A 16,472-nucleotide genomic window follows, 5' to 3' on the forward strand; every position below is an offset into this window, starting at 1 on the left:
TAACCCTAAAACCTCAAACTTCTTTTTTCTTCTTTTATAAAAGCCTGGCTTAAAAGAAAAGGCCAAATCAAAGATTTGGTAAAATGCAGACTATTTTACATTTGTAGACATACTGTGTTTTCTTCTGGACTCTGCAAAATCGCACTTCGGTGATATAAACAGTCCATAAGCTGCATAGGGAAGAATTCCAGCAATTCGTCTTTCCCAGCCTTGCACGGAACAGCCATGCAGAGATAGAGAGCAACTCCTCATTCTTGTTTAATTTCCTCAGACAGAGCAGGAGATTGTGGCCGTGCCTGCTGGTGCAAAATGGCAAAACTTGTTCCTCTTGCCTCTCACCATTGCCTCATGAATCATGTTGAAGCCACAACAACCTTTAGAGCCACCTGGTCTCACGCCTTGTTTACAGAAGGGAAACTGAGGCCCAGACTGTGCGACTCACCCAAGGCCATGCATGTGTAAGGGGTAGAGTTGATTTTCAGTCCTGTTTTTGGAACTCTGAGGGTTTCCTTTCTTTCACCTTTCTCTTGCTCTGTAACAAGTTATGCGCATTCTGGGGAGAAAACACAATCCCCTCCTAGTGCATTGGTTGTAAGTCTGTTCCCAAAATACCACCAGACTCACAGATACCGCAGTCACCAGTTGCTGATTTCCATGATAAAGCCTGTTTTTGGAAGTTGGATTCTCATTTAATGAGAGAAATTGAAGGCTGAAGACATGTTGAGAGTCTGTCCGGCTCTTCTGTGTCCAGCTATTCCAGGGCACCCCTTCCCCTCACAGTGACAAGCGGTTTTTCACAGGACCAGGCTTAGTCATAGCTTGGCTGCTTGTAAAGCGGAGCTGCTTGGGGCAGGGCACTTGCCCCTTCTGGGCCTCCGGCTCCTCATGCAGTAGTGTGGTTGGGGTGTGGTGTCCCCTCCACGTGATTACTGCATTGCATGTGGAAGGGAAACCATAAAATGCAGAGGAAATGAGGTGCCTCAGGAGGGGGTGGTTCTGAATGCACAGCTGGAATGAATATATGACAGCTCTAAGTGTCTGGGAGTCTTGTTGGTACTTTTGTCCAAAGACTTGAAATATCCTCTGAACTGTCCCTGCAGTGAAAGGCATTGTTGAAGGGATGTGTCCTTCCCACGGGAATCTCTTCAAAAGCTTCAGTTGGAAAGGCAGATTCTCTCGTGTAATAAGCAAAAAGCGGCAAGAGAGGCAATTTTGATAGCCCTTTATTAGAGGTGGGGAGCCGTAGCTGCTGCTTGTACAGCAGGCAGAGAATCTTAGATTTGGGGAAAGAAGTGGTGAGTCACTGAATTGATTGGTGGGTTTTATAAAAGTCACTGTTGTGCCTTGAGCACCTTCTTTGTGTCTAACCCAGTGCCATGAAATGTGAAAGACACAGAAGTCATGTGGGACTAGGTCCCCCTTTGGGAGGGGTTTCCCTTCTGATTGGGGGCAGACGATGACACAAGATCTGTGATTAAATCACCAAAAACTATGTTGGAAGAAAAAGCAGTTGTGGGACTTCAGAGGAAAAAAAGTGTGCAGACCAATAGGAGTCTGGGGTCATTGGTCGATTTGAGCCGTGAATGTGGGCTTTGGATTGTTGTGAAGAAAAAGACAGGCTGTTATTTCAGGCAGAGATAAACCATGGGCTGAGCACAGAATTTAGGAGAGAACGTAAGACTGACTGGAGCAGAGGGTGGTACTGGGCAGCTAAGGTAGACAAAGGTAGACAGTTAAGGCTGAATAATTTTTGGACATTTTGATTGTCAGGCCTCGGATCTAGGATTTAAGGAAACTTATTGGTCTGTGGTCAATGGGAGGGGTCCCCAGCCTGCGGGCCACAGACCAGTACAGGTCCGGCCATGTTAGGAACCGGGCCGCACAGCAGGAGGAGCGCTTGAATCATCCCAAAACCTTCCCTTAGACCCCAGTCTATGGAAAAATTGTGCGCCTCAAAACCTGTCCCTGGTGCCGAAAAGGCTGGCCTATGGGGTGTGTGCATGTTTGTGTACACAACACGCACAACAGCCCTAGGGAGGTATTCCTGCCTGGAGCTACCGGTGCTGGGTGTTGCCTTTGAGAGCTTCTGCTTACTTTCCTGCCGACTAGTAACAAGAAGAGATGCAGCGTGGTCTTTATCCAGCATGCGGTTGCTTTGCAGTCTCACCTTCAGAAACTTCCTGTTCCTGTCTGCATGTGGTGGCAGAAGGACCTGGCTCAGTGGAAGGCAGCGAATCGGGACTAGGAACAGACAGGGATGCAAGAACTATATTTTCTATACAAAACCGGCCATGTGTCAGTGGCCAAAACATATCAGTCAACTAGAAGTCCAATGAAGGAGACGAACTTCAGCGGAATAGCTGCTGTGGGCTCATGGTGGCCCATGGAAAGGTCTAGACATGAGGACCTGGCTCTACTTCTGAATTTGGTGCAGTTCCTCCTAGCCCACTTCATCAGCGCATCCCAGTTCTGATTCACAGTATAGTTCCAAAGCTAGCTCAGTGGTAAATCAGTTCTAACGTATGAGCCCAGGCTTCTGTGCCAAGACTGCAGGAGAACACTGGGTGGTTCCCATAAAACAGAGAGGCCACTGGAAGCCGCTGGGCTGGAGGCATGCCCCTCCCACTCACCCCCAGACAGTGGCTGCGATGCGGGGGAAAGCCCCCGGCCGTGCTGCAGACGCAGGATGTGTTGCAGCTCAGGAAGGAGCAGTAGTACCCACAGGCGGCAGTGGCAGGGATGGTGCAGGGGCTGCCATGTGCCACGTTATTTAATATGGAAACTGAAACTCAGAAGGGGTGAGCTGCTTGCCCCAGTGACCCTTTTTAATCACCCTCCTGGGATTGGCGACTACCTTGTGCTTATCGGAGCTGCAAGATGGGCGGTGTTGTAGGCTCCCTGGGTTGTTGGGTAAACGGTTAGAACTGAGTCCCTCACTTGGTTATTTTTCCCTGGGAGGATGCAGATCACTCATGAAGTAAGGCCAAGACATAGATGTAATTACTTCAAAAAAAAAAAGTCTTTATCGAGGTCTCATTTACATCCTGTCAGATCCACCCATTTGAAGTCTGCAGTCCAATGATTTTGGTAGACTTACGTGGTTGAGTTGCCGCCGCCACCGTCCAGGATTAGGATGTTTCCACCAGCCGCTAGCCCCTGCTGAACTCAGTCATCATTCCCACCCCCGCACCAGGCAGCCAGTGACCTGCTCTCCTGTTGCCTACTCTGGACATCGCAAATAGATGGAAGCCTAAAATATGTTTTTTTCATAGGGCTCTCATTTAGCATAATGATTTGGAAACTCCTCCACATTGTAGTATGTGTTTGTATTTTGTTCCTTTTTATTGCTGAGTAATATTCCATTGTATGGACATACCCTGTCCATTTATCCATTTATCTATCAGTTAATGAATTGTCTCCAGTTTTGGGCTGTTGTGAATAATATTGCTATATTGGCTGTTACAACAAAGGGTTAAAAATTAGGTGAGTTTATTTATTTTTTAATTTTAATTTCCCAATTATAGTTTACTTTCAATATTATTTTTTATAAATTTATTGGGGTGGCATTGGTTAATACGATAACACAGGTTTCAAGTGTACATTTCTGTGATACATGATGTGGATAATGTACAGAGTGCCCACCACCCACAGTCAAATCACCTTCTGTCAACAGATATTTGTTACCTTTACCCTTTACTAACCCCCACCCCCTTCCCTCTCATAACCACCAACTGTTCTCTGTGTCTATGAATTTCAGTTTTATATTCCACATATGAGTGAAATCATATGGCTCTTAGCTTTTTCTGCCTGACTCCTTTCACTAAGCATAATATTCTCATGGTCCATCTGTGTGTTAGCAATGGCAGTATTGCATCTTTTCTTATGGCTAAGTAGTAGTTCATAGAATAGATATACCACATCTTCTTTATCCAAACCTCTGTCGAAGGACAACTTGGTTGTCTCCATGTCTTGGCCGCCATGAATAATGCTACATTGAAGATGGCGTGCATATAACTTTGTGAATAACTGCTTTTGAATTGTTCAGATAGGTACCCAAAAGAGGACTGCTGGGTCATATGGTAACTCTATCCTTAATTTTTTGAGGAACCTGCATACTGTTTTCCGTAGTGGCTGTACCAGCTTACATTCCCACCAGCAGTGCATGAGGGTTCCCTTTTCTCCACAACCTCTCCAACACTTGTTATCACTTGTCTCATTGACAGTAGCCATCTAACAGGTGTGAGGTGGTATCTCATTGTAGTTTGATGTGCATTTTCCTGATAACTAGTGAAGTTGACCATCTTTTCATATATTTATTGGCCATTTGTATGTCTTCTTGGGAGTGGTTTCTGTTCAGATCCTCTGCCCATTTTTAATTGGATTGTTTGTGTTGAGTTATATTAGTTCTTTATATATTTTGGATATTAACCCATTGTTGGAGCTGTTGTTTGTAAATACCATCTTCCATTCATTTGGTTACCTTTTTGTTTTGTTATCAGTTTCTTTTGCTGTGCAGAAGCTTTTTAGTTTGATGTCGTCCCGTTAATTTATTTTTGCCTTACTTCCCTTGCTTTTGGAGTCAAATTCTTAAAATGTTCTCCACGACAAAGGCCCATAAGTTTAGTACCTATGTTTTTTTCTATGTAATTTATTGTTTCAGATCTTATATCTAGGTCTTTGATCCATTTTGAATTAGTTCCTGTACATGGGTACAAACTGTAGTCTAGTTTCATTCTTTGGCATGTGGCTTTGCAGTTTTCCCAGCACCATTTACTGAAGAGGCTTTCTTTTCTCCATTGTGTGTTTTTGGCTCCCTTGTTGGAAATTATTTGCCCATATGCTTGTGGTTTTATTTCTTGGCTTTCAATTCTGTCCCATGGGTCTGTGTGTCTGTTTTTCTGCCAGTAATAGGCTGTTTTGATATTGTAGCTCTGTAGTATAATTTGAAGTCAGGTTGTGTGATACCTCCAGCTGAGTTCTTTTTTCTCAGGATTGTTTTGGCTATTCAGTTTTTTGTGGTTCCATACAAATCTGATGATATTTTGTTCTGTTTCTTTTTTTAAAATGTCATTGGGATTTTGATGGGGAGTGCATTAAATCTGTATCTTGCTTTGGGTAATATGACCATTTTTACTAGGGTGATTCTTCCAATCCATGAACATGGAATATCTTTTCATTTCATTGTGTCTTTTTCAATCTCTTTAATAATGCTTTGTAGCATTATTAAATTTAGCAAATCCAGTACAATACATTGCTAGCAAAACTAGCAAATTGAATATAACAGTACATTACTAACAAATTACTAACAAAAATAGCAAGTTGAATACAACAACACATTAACAAAATAATACATCATGATTAACTTGGGGTTAATTCCAGGGGCACAAGGATGGTTCAACATACACAAATTGATCAAGGTAATACACCACAATAGCAAAGCAAAGGACAAGTATCACATGATCTTATTCATAGATGCAGAACAAGCATTTAATAAGATAAGACATCAATTCATGATTAAAACAATAAAATGAATGTGAATAGAAGGAAAGTAACTCAACATAACAAAGGCCACGTACGGCAAACCCTCAGCCAGTGTCGCACCCAGTGGGGAAAGGCTGAAAGCTTTCCCTCTGACGTCAGGAACAAGACGAGGACGCCCGCTCTCCCCACTCTTACTCAACACAGCTCTGGAGGTCAATGCAGTCAGGCAAGAGAAAAGAATAAAAGACACCCAAACTGGGAAGGATGAAGTAAAAGTGTCACTTGTTGTAAATGACATGGTAGTGTATATAGAAAACCGTACAAACTTTATCCATCTGATTTTGCATTGGTTTCAGGTGTGCAGCATAGTGGTTAGACAGCCTTACAGGTGGCTTTGAAACAATAGGAATGCATCATCTCAGATCTGGAGGCCGGAAGTCTGAAACCAAGGAGCTGGCAGGCTGCGCTGCTTCTGCAGGTTCATCTTTGCTCCTCCAGCTGCCGGGGGTTGTGGGCCTGGGCTGAGGTCACGTGGCTCCCCTCTCTGCCTCGGCCTTCACAGCGCCTTCTCGCTGTGCCTCTGGAAGCTCCTGCCTTTCTCTTGCCGGGCTGCAGGCAGTAGCATTCAGGGCCCATCTTGATAATCTAGAAAAAGCTTCTCCTCTCAAGATCCTTAACCTACTCAGGGTCTTTCCGCACCAGATAACAGTCGCAGGTCCAGAAACATGACGGGACACCTCTGAGGGGCCCCTTTTCTGGCCGCCACAGCAGCGACTATTCACATGGTTTTTATGTAGGCATGTTTTCATTTCTCTTGCAGGTGACTGGGAGTGGGATGGCTGGGTCGTACTGCAAATTGATGTTTAGATTTTTAAGAAACTGCCAAACTTTTCTGAAGGGGCTTGTCATTTTGCTCTTCTACCACCAGTGCATGAGGGTTTCAGTTCTCCGCGTCCTGGCCAGCCGTCAGCCTTCGGAAGCTTCAGCCATTGTAGCAAGTGTGGGTTGGCAGCTCGTGGTTTTGATCTGCGTGTCCCTGGTGACCAATGCTGCGGAGCAGCTTTTGATGTGCTCGCCAGCCGTCATCTATGATTCTTGGTCAGATGTCCCTTCAGAGCTTTACTCATCGGAAAGTTGAGTTGTCTTTTCTCTCTGAGTTCTAAGGGTTCGTTCACTGTGTTCACAGACTGGCCCGGTCATTGCCGGCCCTAAGGGCCATGGTGATGAAGTCACCTTGATTGGAAGTGCTGGGGCAGCCGAGTTCTCCAGGGTGCCTAGGACGAGATGGCCGTCTCTGGCACTGCACTCTGTGCCAGTCCGTCATTGGAGGGTGTATGGGACTCCCATGTGGCCCTTGGCGACCCGTCTCTGTCCAGGAAGCTGGGAGATGGCATACCCTCCGTCCCCACGGTCATAGCCCGGGGGTGGTGTAGGCTGGTTGTCGTCTGAATGAATGAGGGGACTGGCCAGCAAAACCCCACAGTGTATTCTTATTGTAGCCTGGTTTTTTCCTTTCATAACTCTCATAATAATTTTAAGTAATTATTTCTGTACTAATATATTTAATATCTTTCTTCCCCTGGAAGACAATAAAAATCCCTGGGACAGGGGGCATGCCTGTGTGTTTTGTCACCCAGCCCTGGTCTCTAACGCTACACGTACACACAGTGGACCAGCAGCCAGGACTTGCTGGGTGGTGGAATCTCAGTGAAATGCCAGGAACTGGTCCGGGAGGGTGTTCTCTGCTTCTCAGTGGGTGGCTCACGCAAAATCATGAAGAAGAGGGTAATTAGTTGATTAACTAGCTCGCTAACCACAGAACAGGATGCTGAGTGACCAGCATTTTCACTGCCACTGATGTCGCTTTCCTCTTGCTTCTCATTCCCAGCGATCTATAACTACAATGCCTCTCAAGATGTGGAGCTCTCCCTGCAGATCGGAGACACGGTTCACATCCTGGAGATGCATGAGGGTGAGTCCGGACGGCCTTCTGCCCGACGGGGCGCAAGGGGCAACGGGTGGCAGCGACTTATTGCTAAGACACTTGGAGTAAACGTCAACGGGCTCCACTTCCTGAAGGGGGGTGCTGGTGAAAATTGCCGGAAGTCCTTAGGTGATACGATTTCACACTGAGGGTGATTTCTAAACAGCCAGCTGAGTGCGTGAGTGCAAACACGCCCGGTCACCAGAAGAAAAGGATGTGACTTTGTTGGGCTCAAGCACTGGTGGCAGAAGGACCAGATGCAGGGCTGGCTCGGGACAGACACGCAGGGCGCTGGCTGGCAGGGGCTCCAGGGAAGCCCTGCGGATTAAGTGGCTCTTTCTAGCAGCGCTAAATGCTGCCGGCCTGGAGAGCAGCGAGGGGCGGCTCCCAGGGGTTGCCGCGGTCTGGCAGAGGGTTCGAGGAGGACGGCCGCGGTCTGGGAGGCCTGCGAGAATTACTCCCCGCCACGAGGACGGGCAAGGAAGGCGGTTCCAGGCAACAGTGAGTGGGCTGTTAGGGCAGGACTTGGGACTCCCAGTTGGTCCAGAAAGCACAGATAATGTCTGTGCCCACCCACCCTGGCCTGCTAGCGCCAGCTCATGCTCTCCAAATCCTAGCAGGCCTCGCGTATGCCCATGTCTAGCCCAACCCCCTGGAGCACAAGAAACATGTATCCAGGCTACTGAAGTTGAAGATCAAAGCAAAGAGCCATGTTTAGGACCCATGTGTTCTCTGAAGACTGGGACAGCAACGGGCGGCGTGGGGGGGGGTGGGCAGCTGAGAAGACTGTTCTCCTAGGGCGAGCCTTGCCAGGGCAGGAAGTCTGGATTTGCAGGGCCCGGCCCCATGCACGAGCTTGGCACGGTCAGATGGCAAAGGTGCTCATCCAGAATCTACGTGCAGCTTCCGAGCCAGGACACGCAGGGGCAGGACAGGAAGAGGAGACCTGAGGAAGCGGGGCTTGGCCATAAAAAGTTGTCAGCGGCCTGGCTGCACAGCAGAATCGCTGTCACTGCCCTGTCCCCCATCCGCCCCTGCCTAGCAGGGGGCTGGAGCTCTGCAGTTTTGCTTCTCCTTTCCCAGGATTCAGGGGGTCTGCAGCCCCGGGGGGCAGGAAGAGGAGCTCCTGGGAGGCCTGCATCAGCTTTTCCTCCTCCATCCTCGCTTCATCCCCACCAGCCCAGGTCCAGCCAAACATCAATTCCATGGCGTCCCTAAGTCCCCAAGACACTGAGGACAATCTCTTTATCTTCTCAGGACCGCTTTGCATAACGAAACCAGAGTCCTCTCAAACCTCGCACTGGGTCCCATACCTCAGTGTCAGGGGCCAGGTTAATCCACTCTATGTGCTTTCTGTGAACACAGATTTTTCCATGGTACAGGTAAAAGGCACATTTTAGTGTTTGTTTTTTAAAACCCTTCCTGTAGGCTTGAAAAAAGTATATATTTTAGGATCATTGGGTGGAAAGTTCTGTAGATGACAGCTAGATTCTGATTTCTGTGTCATTTTTTTTTTCTACTTTGCTATCTGCTGACTTTTTCTGTTGTTTCTGGTACTGAGAGAGCTGCCTTCATCCTCCCCCAGGCGGCCGTGTGTGTGTCAGTTCATGGCGACCCTCGTCTCTGCTTCACACGTTCTCAGGCCTGTTTTTAGGGGCGTTGTCACATGAAACAATCCCGACGTTGCATTTCTGCTGGTTAGCCCTTTTTTCTTTAGCGCTCTCCAGAGCGGTGCTCGCCTCCTGAGTCTGTTCTGCCTGAACGGCCGCCAGCTCGTTGGCCGTCCCAGGGCGTTTTGTCCTCGGGCCCCGTGGCACTGTCTGCGGTGCCGCTCAGTCCCTCAGCAGGTGCCCCGAGAAAAGTGCCGCCCCAAATTCTGGCCTCATTTTTCTGTTTTAAAATCATGTTTTCAATATTTATTTTTATTTCTTTTATTTTAGAGAGAGGGGAAGGGAAGGAGAAGGAGAGGGAGAGAAACATCCATCAGTTGCCCGACCAGTAACCTGGCCCGCGACCCGGGCATGTGCTGGCTGGGAATCAAACTGGCGACCGTTCGCTCTGTGGGGTGATGCCCAGCCCACTGAGCCATGCTGGCCAGGGCCTGGCCTCATCTTCCTGAGTTTTAGTCTTTTTCAGATCTTGACCTGGTAATTGTTCACTTTGCCACGTTAGCTCTTCAGAGTGTGTGTGCATTAGCTTTTTTGCTGAGTTGTCCTGCTGAGTGGGAGGAAGGAGTGGAGAGATGATCTGAAATAAAGCAGATGTCTTTGAAATACATTTTCTAAATTCCGTTTTCCATTTTTACGCTTTTTTGAACCCCAACACATTTTTTGAAATAGCTAAATAAAGTACTTTGCCCTCATAAGATTCATATTCATGGTAATTTTAAGTGTGCATACTATTTCTACTTTACCGAGTAGCTTCCCAGTTGACCCAAAAACATTCCTAAAGGTAACAGTTCTACGGACAAGCTAAGGTGGTCCCTGAGCTTGGCTGACCATAAATATAAACACAGGCCCACAAGACAAATCCATTTCATATATGTCCCGGAGCTTGAGTTCGAAAGCCATAACGCTCCTTGTGTATTGCAGCTCACACAGCGGTGTGCCTGCTCTTAAGTGCTTAAGTACAACATTAAAAAAACGGTCGTATTATGGATGCTGCATCATTTTGAGCAAGAAGAAAGGAGAGAGAGAGAGAAAGAACCATGCATGTGAGTGAGAAACAGTGATGGGTAGCCTCCCGTACATTACATGCCCAGACAAGGGAGCAAACCTGCAACGCAGGTATGTGATGTGACCAGGGATCGAATCTGTGACCTTTCAGTTTATGCGACGCTGCTCCCACCACCTGAGCCACCCTACCCAGGCTCAGTGCTGCATCCTTAATAAGACGACCCGAGAGCTGTCTGCTGACCACAGGAAATGGGTTTTTTTGTTCATTGCTGCCATAAAATGTTTATCATGGCAGCCATGGGACTCTGTCATCTCAAAGAAGGACATCAGTGCCTGTTCTGTAAAAGCGGACATGTCTGTGTCAAGGTGTGACCGGGCAGATTTAGTATGTGATCTTCCTGTGTTCATGCATCATGCAGAGGCATGTCATCAGCTTTACAGAGGTTATTGTTTTGGATTAATTTTTAAAATAGTATTTATTTTGTTGGATTAAGTTTTTTGCTCTTGCCCGCCTTGCCCCATGCAGTGATGGGTTCTTACATCTGCTAAGTACTGCGAGTTCTTGGCTGGGTTCTGAAATTCCTTTATTATTTCAGGCCGTTCAGGACTAAGTGAGGACAGGAGTGCTTTGCAAACATGAAACACGATGGAAATGCTGAGTAATAACTTGTGTTCTCTCCTCCCCCATCTCCTCTTCCCTGTACAAAAATAAACAAAGTGCAGGCACCCCCAGGGCCCCTGCCGGATGGAACTGCAGGGCAGGGCTGGCCCTGGTTCGCGGCCCGGGGGTGTTGTGTCTTCAGCTTCCTGTCAGATCTGACGCCTGGGGCTCCCCCGCCCCCAGCACTCCGCCCTGCCCGCCTTTGAGGTATTTGCATACCAGACCTGTGTGTGGTTTTTCCTTGTGGGTATGAGCCCACACTTCTGTAACCCAGACACGAAAAATTCTTCTCTGCCCACATCCCGCAACAGAATAGCACCCAGGGCTCTCCTTTTGCTCTTTCCACCCGGGGTTGAATGTGTACTTGTGGAAGTGGCAGCTCCTTGAGGGCAAAGCCTGCTCAGCCCTCATCTGCAGGTCGCAGCTGGCGTAGCTCCCTGCTTGCAAGTAGCTGCTCAGCCAGAGTCTGTTGAATGAGGGAAGATAAAACACGGCCGGCTGGAGCAAGTGGGGCAAGGGTGGAGGGGCGGGTGCGGGGCTCACTGCAGAGCCTGGGTGTCCCTGAGCGAGCTGGGCTGCGCGCCTCCTTCCACGAGGGAGACCCAGTGGCTGCAGCCTTTTCCCCTGTTCTCTCTCTGCAAACTGCAGAAGGATTTGCTTGTTGTATGAGCTTTTTATTTTTTCAATTGCAATAGTTGTTGATAAAATACACCATTCAGAGCTGGGCCACCATTATCACTCTCTCCTTTCAGAGCATTTTCATTACCGCCAAAGAAACCCTGTACCCATTAGTGGTCACTACGCTCCCACGCCAGGTGACCACCAGCCTAATTTCTGTCCCCATAAAGCTGCCTGCTCTAGACATTTGATGTAAATGGAGTCATATATAGTTTGTGGTCCCTTGTGACTGACTTCCTCTACTTAGCATAATATCTTTTTAAAGATTTTATTTGCTTATTTTTAGAGAGAGAGGGAAAGGAAGGGAGAAAGAGAGGGAGAGAAATATCAGTGTGCAAGAGAAAATAGATAGGTTGACTCCCACATGCCCCAAATCGGGGACCTGCCCTGCAACCTAGGCATGTTCCCTGAGGAATGTCGCCTAGAAATCAACCAGGCAACCTTTTGGTTCACAGGCTGGTGCTCAATCCACTGAGCCACAGCAGCCAGGGTATTTAGCATAACATTTTTGAAGTTCATGCATGTTATACCATGCCAGTACTTTGTATCTTTTTATTGCCAAATAATACTCAGTGTATGCATGCATCATTTTGTTTATCTGTCCCTCGGTTGAAGGCCATTTGGATTGTTTGCAGTTTCTAGCTGCTATAAACAGGGCAGCTATAGACCTTTGTGTAAACTTTTCTCTGTGGATATACATTGTGATTTCTCTTAGGTACATGCCTAGGAGTGGAGTTGCTGGGTCATATGGTAACTTCGTGTTTGACCTTTGGGGAAACTGCCAGAATGATTGAGCTTTGGCACCACAGTCCAAGTGAGAGAGCTATCACTCATCCCTTATCATCTGTTTCTTTCTGTGACTTTGCCCCTGAACTTCATTTGTTCCTATAAATGAGGGAAGGGAATAGAATTGATTGAGAAGCCATGTACTGCTCACCTTTTACAGGCCCTGGAGAATTATTTGCCCTCAGAGACTTTCCCCGGGAACTGCTCTCCTCCAGGACAGAAGCAAGGGTCCTCGCCTTTGTTCTTGGCACTGGCCTACCTGTAGCCTTTGTTCTTGCACCAGACGAGGGGTTTGGCAGCTGGACAGCCGTTCTCCGTCCCGAGCACCTGGTGAAAGGCCCCCGCCGGGCACCTCTGTGTGCTCGCGCCATCGCTGCCAAGTCATATGCGCCTGTAGGGGGGCAGGTGCGTTTATCGAGCACAGGAGATGTCTAGGTGCTGAGTGAGACAGCAGCCAGGCTCCCCTCGGGTTTTCTTTCAAGGGATAGAGAAAACAAATGAACATAGTAGGTCAGCAAACAAACAAACAAACTTTCAAGTGCTGTGGCGAGAAAAGGTGGTCTCACGGGGTAGCTGAGGGTGATGGAGAGGGAGAAGGAAAACTTCAGATTGGGGGGGTTTTGCCCCAATCTAGGTTAACTGCCCCAGAGCAGGACACGTTAACTCTCTGTGTCACAGCCCATTTTTGAATTGAAAGTGATTAAGTGAAAGAGCTTTGAAAAGTGAGGCCTCGGCACCCCAGCTGGGTGCAGGTTTCCGCCCCAGGGGGCCCGGTGCTGGGCACACGCGATTCCGCGCCCGAGGTCTGCTCTTCCAGCAGCAGGTCCTGGTGTCCAGCATTTAATTCACATCCACCAGTTAATTCGCTCTCAGCTCCGTTAACCACTCACAAGTTCGGGAGAGGGGCTGATGCTAGCAGTGATCTCCAGGGCTAAACACAGCAGTTGGCCCCGTTGGAAATAACAAAATGAGATAATGTCTCAAAGGCACTCCAAGCTCTACAGAGGCAGGCACAGCGTAATGTTTTGTACTATTTCAAAGGATAGCACAAATGATTGGGTCGGAACCAGAGGAAACAGGCAATCCGAAAGCTGGAAGAAATAAAAAGAAGCATTTGTGTGTATATAGGAGGCCCCCACATAGCCAAGTTATTTCTTCTGTGTAGACTGAGGCCAGTTTTCAAATGCACCTTTATCAAGAAACGCACTCCCTTATAATAGGCAAAGGGAACAAAAATGGATTCTGACTTGAGCTGAACGTGTTTTGACTCTCATCGCTATCAATCAGGCTTTTCTGAGTAAGTATAGAGGGCAGTGTTGTGACAGACAGGTCACGTTATATCGAATTTTGCCTCCACGGGTGACAAAACTTTATAACAGAGACATAAAAAGAAAGTGCATTTGAAGACTCCTTTCAAGCAGAGGCTTAATAGCACCGTTCTGAGATGGGATGAGGGCACGCCCCCCCCCCCCCCCCCCCCCCCCGCACCGGGCCGCATGACAGAAAACTAAAGCGCACTCCCAGGCACAGTGGTGCCGAAAGGCCTCATCGAGCCCTCTGAGAACGTCTGACTCGAGAGGCGGACTGGCACACCCAGCCGTCCTGCGCGGCAGCCAGCCCGCCTGGCAGCCTCCACGTCCTTATTGGTCTCCTTTTCTACTCATTTCCTTCTCCTTTTGGTCACCATGCCCTTTGGCCATAAGGCGAGTGAGAGATAAAGAAAATGAAAATTGACTTCAGTTCTTACTGATTCAGAAATCAGTTCTTACCAGCATGTGTCCTAGTTCGCGATTCAGGCTGAAAGAAGGCACTCGGCGTCTGTCACGGTCATTGACGTTTGTTACGCTGCGAGTCAGGATCAGCAGAAGGGGTCGTAGTGCGGCAGCTGCAGTCCCCCGTGTTCGGGTTATGAGAGCAAGCCCTGCCGCAAACGCCGGTGGCAGTGAGCACAGCAGCTCGGGATGTCGGGCAGGGGCTGCGAGCACAGCTCGTGGCGCTGGCCCTGAGGGCAGATCGGGCCAGCTGGCATTTGTTGAGTGTGGCGGTCACTTCCCACATCTGTTTGACCTTTACCTCAAGTGCAGCGCGTCCGTGACCACGGCTGGGGACATGGGTTCCTGAGATGTGTTTTTTCAAAAGATGGGTGTGGCAGCGGGAGTGTTTTCACAAGAAAAGCTAATTACAAAGTAGAGTCTGCAGAAAGCCATCTCATTTAAGTTTATCAAAAAGAGAAGGAAAGCCTGCTCTTTTTCCTTTTGAGATATATTTGAACGTGCTTCTAAAATTCCGCCTTCAGAATGTATAGGGTTTGCCTACAGGCGTGTGTGGGCTCTTCCAGGGTAGAGCCTAGAACCTCTCTCAGAGCGGTGCCTTCGTTCAGTGACTTTGTCGTGAACTGGTACTTGGGCTTGCCCTTCGGGCAGCTGTCTGTGCACCTACGGGGGCAGGCTCAGCCCAGTGGTTTGTGGAGGCGTTTGAGATGTTCTGGAAGAATGTTCTCTTGACCTTATGGTGTTCCTCGTTTTGGTCTCCTAGGGATCTTAGTGGGACCAAGGGGATTGGGGGGAGCGGGGAGATGGGCAGACTCCTTGCACCCCATAAACATCCATGCCCCCGTCTGCTGTGCTCGCCCACGGGTGCTGGGCCCTTCACACCATTTGGCATTGTGTCCCCGTTGTGACACACAGTCCATCAAGTCATCATGGGGCTGGATGAGACTGAGTTAAGGATCAACGTAAGGGGAAAGTTCTAGAGGACAGTTCAAAATCAACTGAGGGCAAATCTGAATAAGATACTTCTGCTCTGGCTTCTACCTGGGGAGAGAAGGCTAAGCGCATGTCTGAGCTTTGCTCACAGTAATATGTCACTTACGCTCTTTAAAAGCACATAGGGGTGCTTATACGTCACAAATTTTAACTATGCTAGAGCGCCTCCATTTTATCCAATGCACATAGGCTGATCCCTGGACAGGAGGTGCCAGAGGAGCAGAAAGCGCTGCCAGGACAGCTTGGTGGCCTGTGAGTCGGTCTCGCGAGCGCACAAGGACCCCAGCCCTTTGCTTGCCTCCCCCCAACGTGTAACTCAGGCTACGGAGAGGCATGGACAAGGACAGGTAGGAGAGGTGCTGGTTAAAGGAGGAGATTAGTCTAACCCCTGTTTTCTGTGTACTGTCCCCGATGTTTGCTGTTCAACAAAAGTATTAAAAGTGTGTGTGTTTAACTTTGACCGTGGGAATGGAAGATTTCAAACAACGGCACGTGGCCGTGGAGTCCGCCTCTGAATGGCAGAACAGTTCCCACGAAGTTCCTAACTAACCTTCAGTTCTTGTATTAGTCCCCCCCCCCCCCGCCCCGCCCCTGCCCCACCCCTGCAGATTTAAGGCTCTGATGTTGGAACTGAGGGGATGTGAAGGGCTGGGGGCATGGCTTCCTAACCAGGCGTGCTCTCGGAGTCATTGCCCACTGTGTTCAGTCCGGCCTTCCAACAGCCCGCGCTGGTAACGCTTGAGGCCCTCCTGGCTGCATTCTGTCTCTGCTCAGTTCCTGGGTTTATTCTCAGTTATTCCAGCCACTGTCACATGAGTTTTCTATCACCCAAGTTCATTCGTTCTTCTTCTTCTTTTTTCCCCTTTGGTTCTCGTTTCCATACTCATCCTTTCTGTCATTGTCTTGGGTCATGGAGGGTGTTCTGTTGGAAAATAGAAGTACGTCTCATCAGGTGCCCCGGCCTGGGAGGGGAGCTGGCCCCAGCGTGGTACGCCGCCGCTTGCCGGGCCGCCTCTGGCTGATCATCCGTCATCTCAGAGGGCGCTGCTCCTTCCTCCAGGGAGCTCAGGCACGTTCTCCAGGAAACGCGCAAAGAGAACTCCAAATAGAGTCTCCTGCTGTCCACGCGCAGGGGCCAAGGGTGGCCCTGGAGGAGGAGCTAGTCCCTGATTATGTCACTGGGCACCCTCGTTTTCCCATTCGTCTGGCAGTTTCCACTCCTGTGTATGGCAGTGAGCCAGAGGCTGCCCCATACTCCACCTCAGATCTTACCGTCCTGGGAGGTCAGAGTTGACGGCACTTGTTACAGGCTAAAAACGTGAACATCTCAGCATGAAAATCAGGCTAAGAGACTCGAAGACGTTCCCGTAGTGGTTAAATGAAGAGCTGTGACTCCCACCAGGGTCTCGTGGAATCCAAGTGGAGCATACTTTCCACATTGT

General features: G+C 48.7%; 1 protein-coding gene across 1 annotated transcript in view; it reads left to right on the top strand.

Annotated features, from left to right (window-relative positions):
- DOCK5 (dedicator of cytokinesis 5) overlaps positions 1 to 16,472 on the top strand; it is a 186,354-nt gene that overhangs the window by 43,660 nt on the left and 126,222 nt on the right. Inside the window, exon 2 of the mRNA XM_054578985.1 lies at positions 7,370 to 7,453. Within this exon, the coding sequence (XP_054434960.1) occupies positions 7,370 to 7,453 (84 nt within the window). The remainder of the gene's footprint in view (positions 1 to 7,369; positions 7,454 to 16,472) is intronic.

Source organism: Pteronotus mesoamericanus, unplaced genomic scaffold, assembly GCF_021234165.1.
Source record: "Pteronotus mesoamericanus isolate MK-2021 breed Mesoamerican mustached bat unplaced genomic scaffold, CSHL_Meso_final contig_502, whole genome shotgun sequence".
NCBI lineage: Eukaryota > Metazoa > Chordata > Mammalia > Chiroptera > Mormoopidae > Pteronotus > Pteronotus mesoamericanus.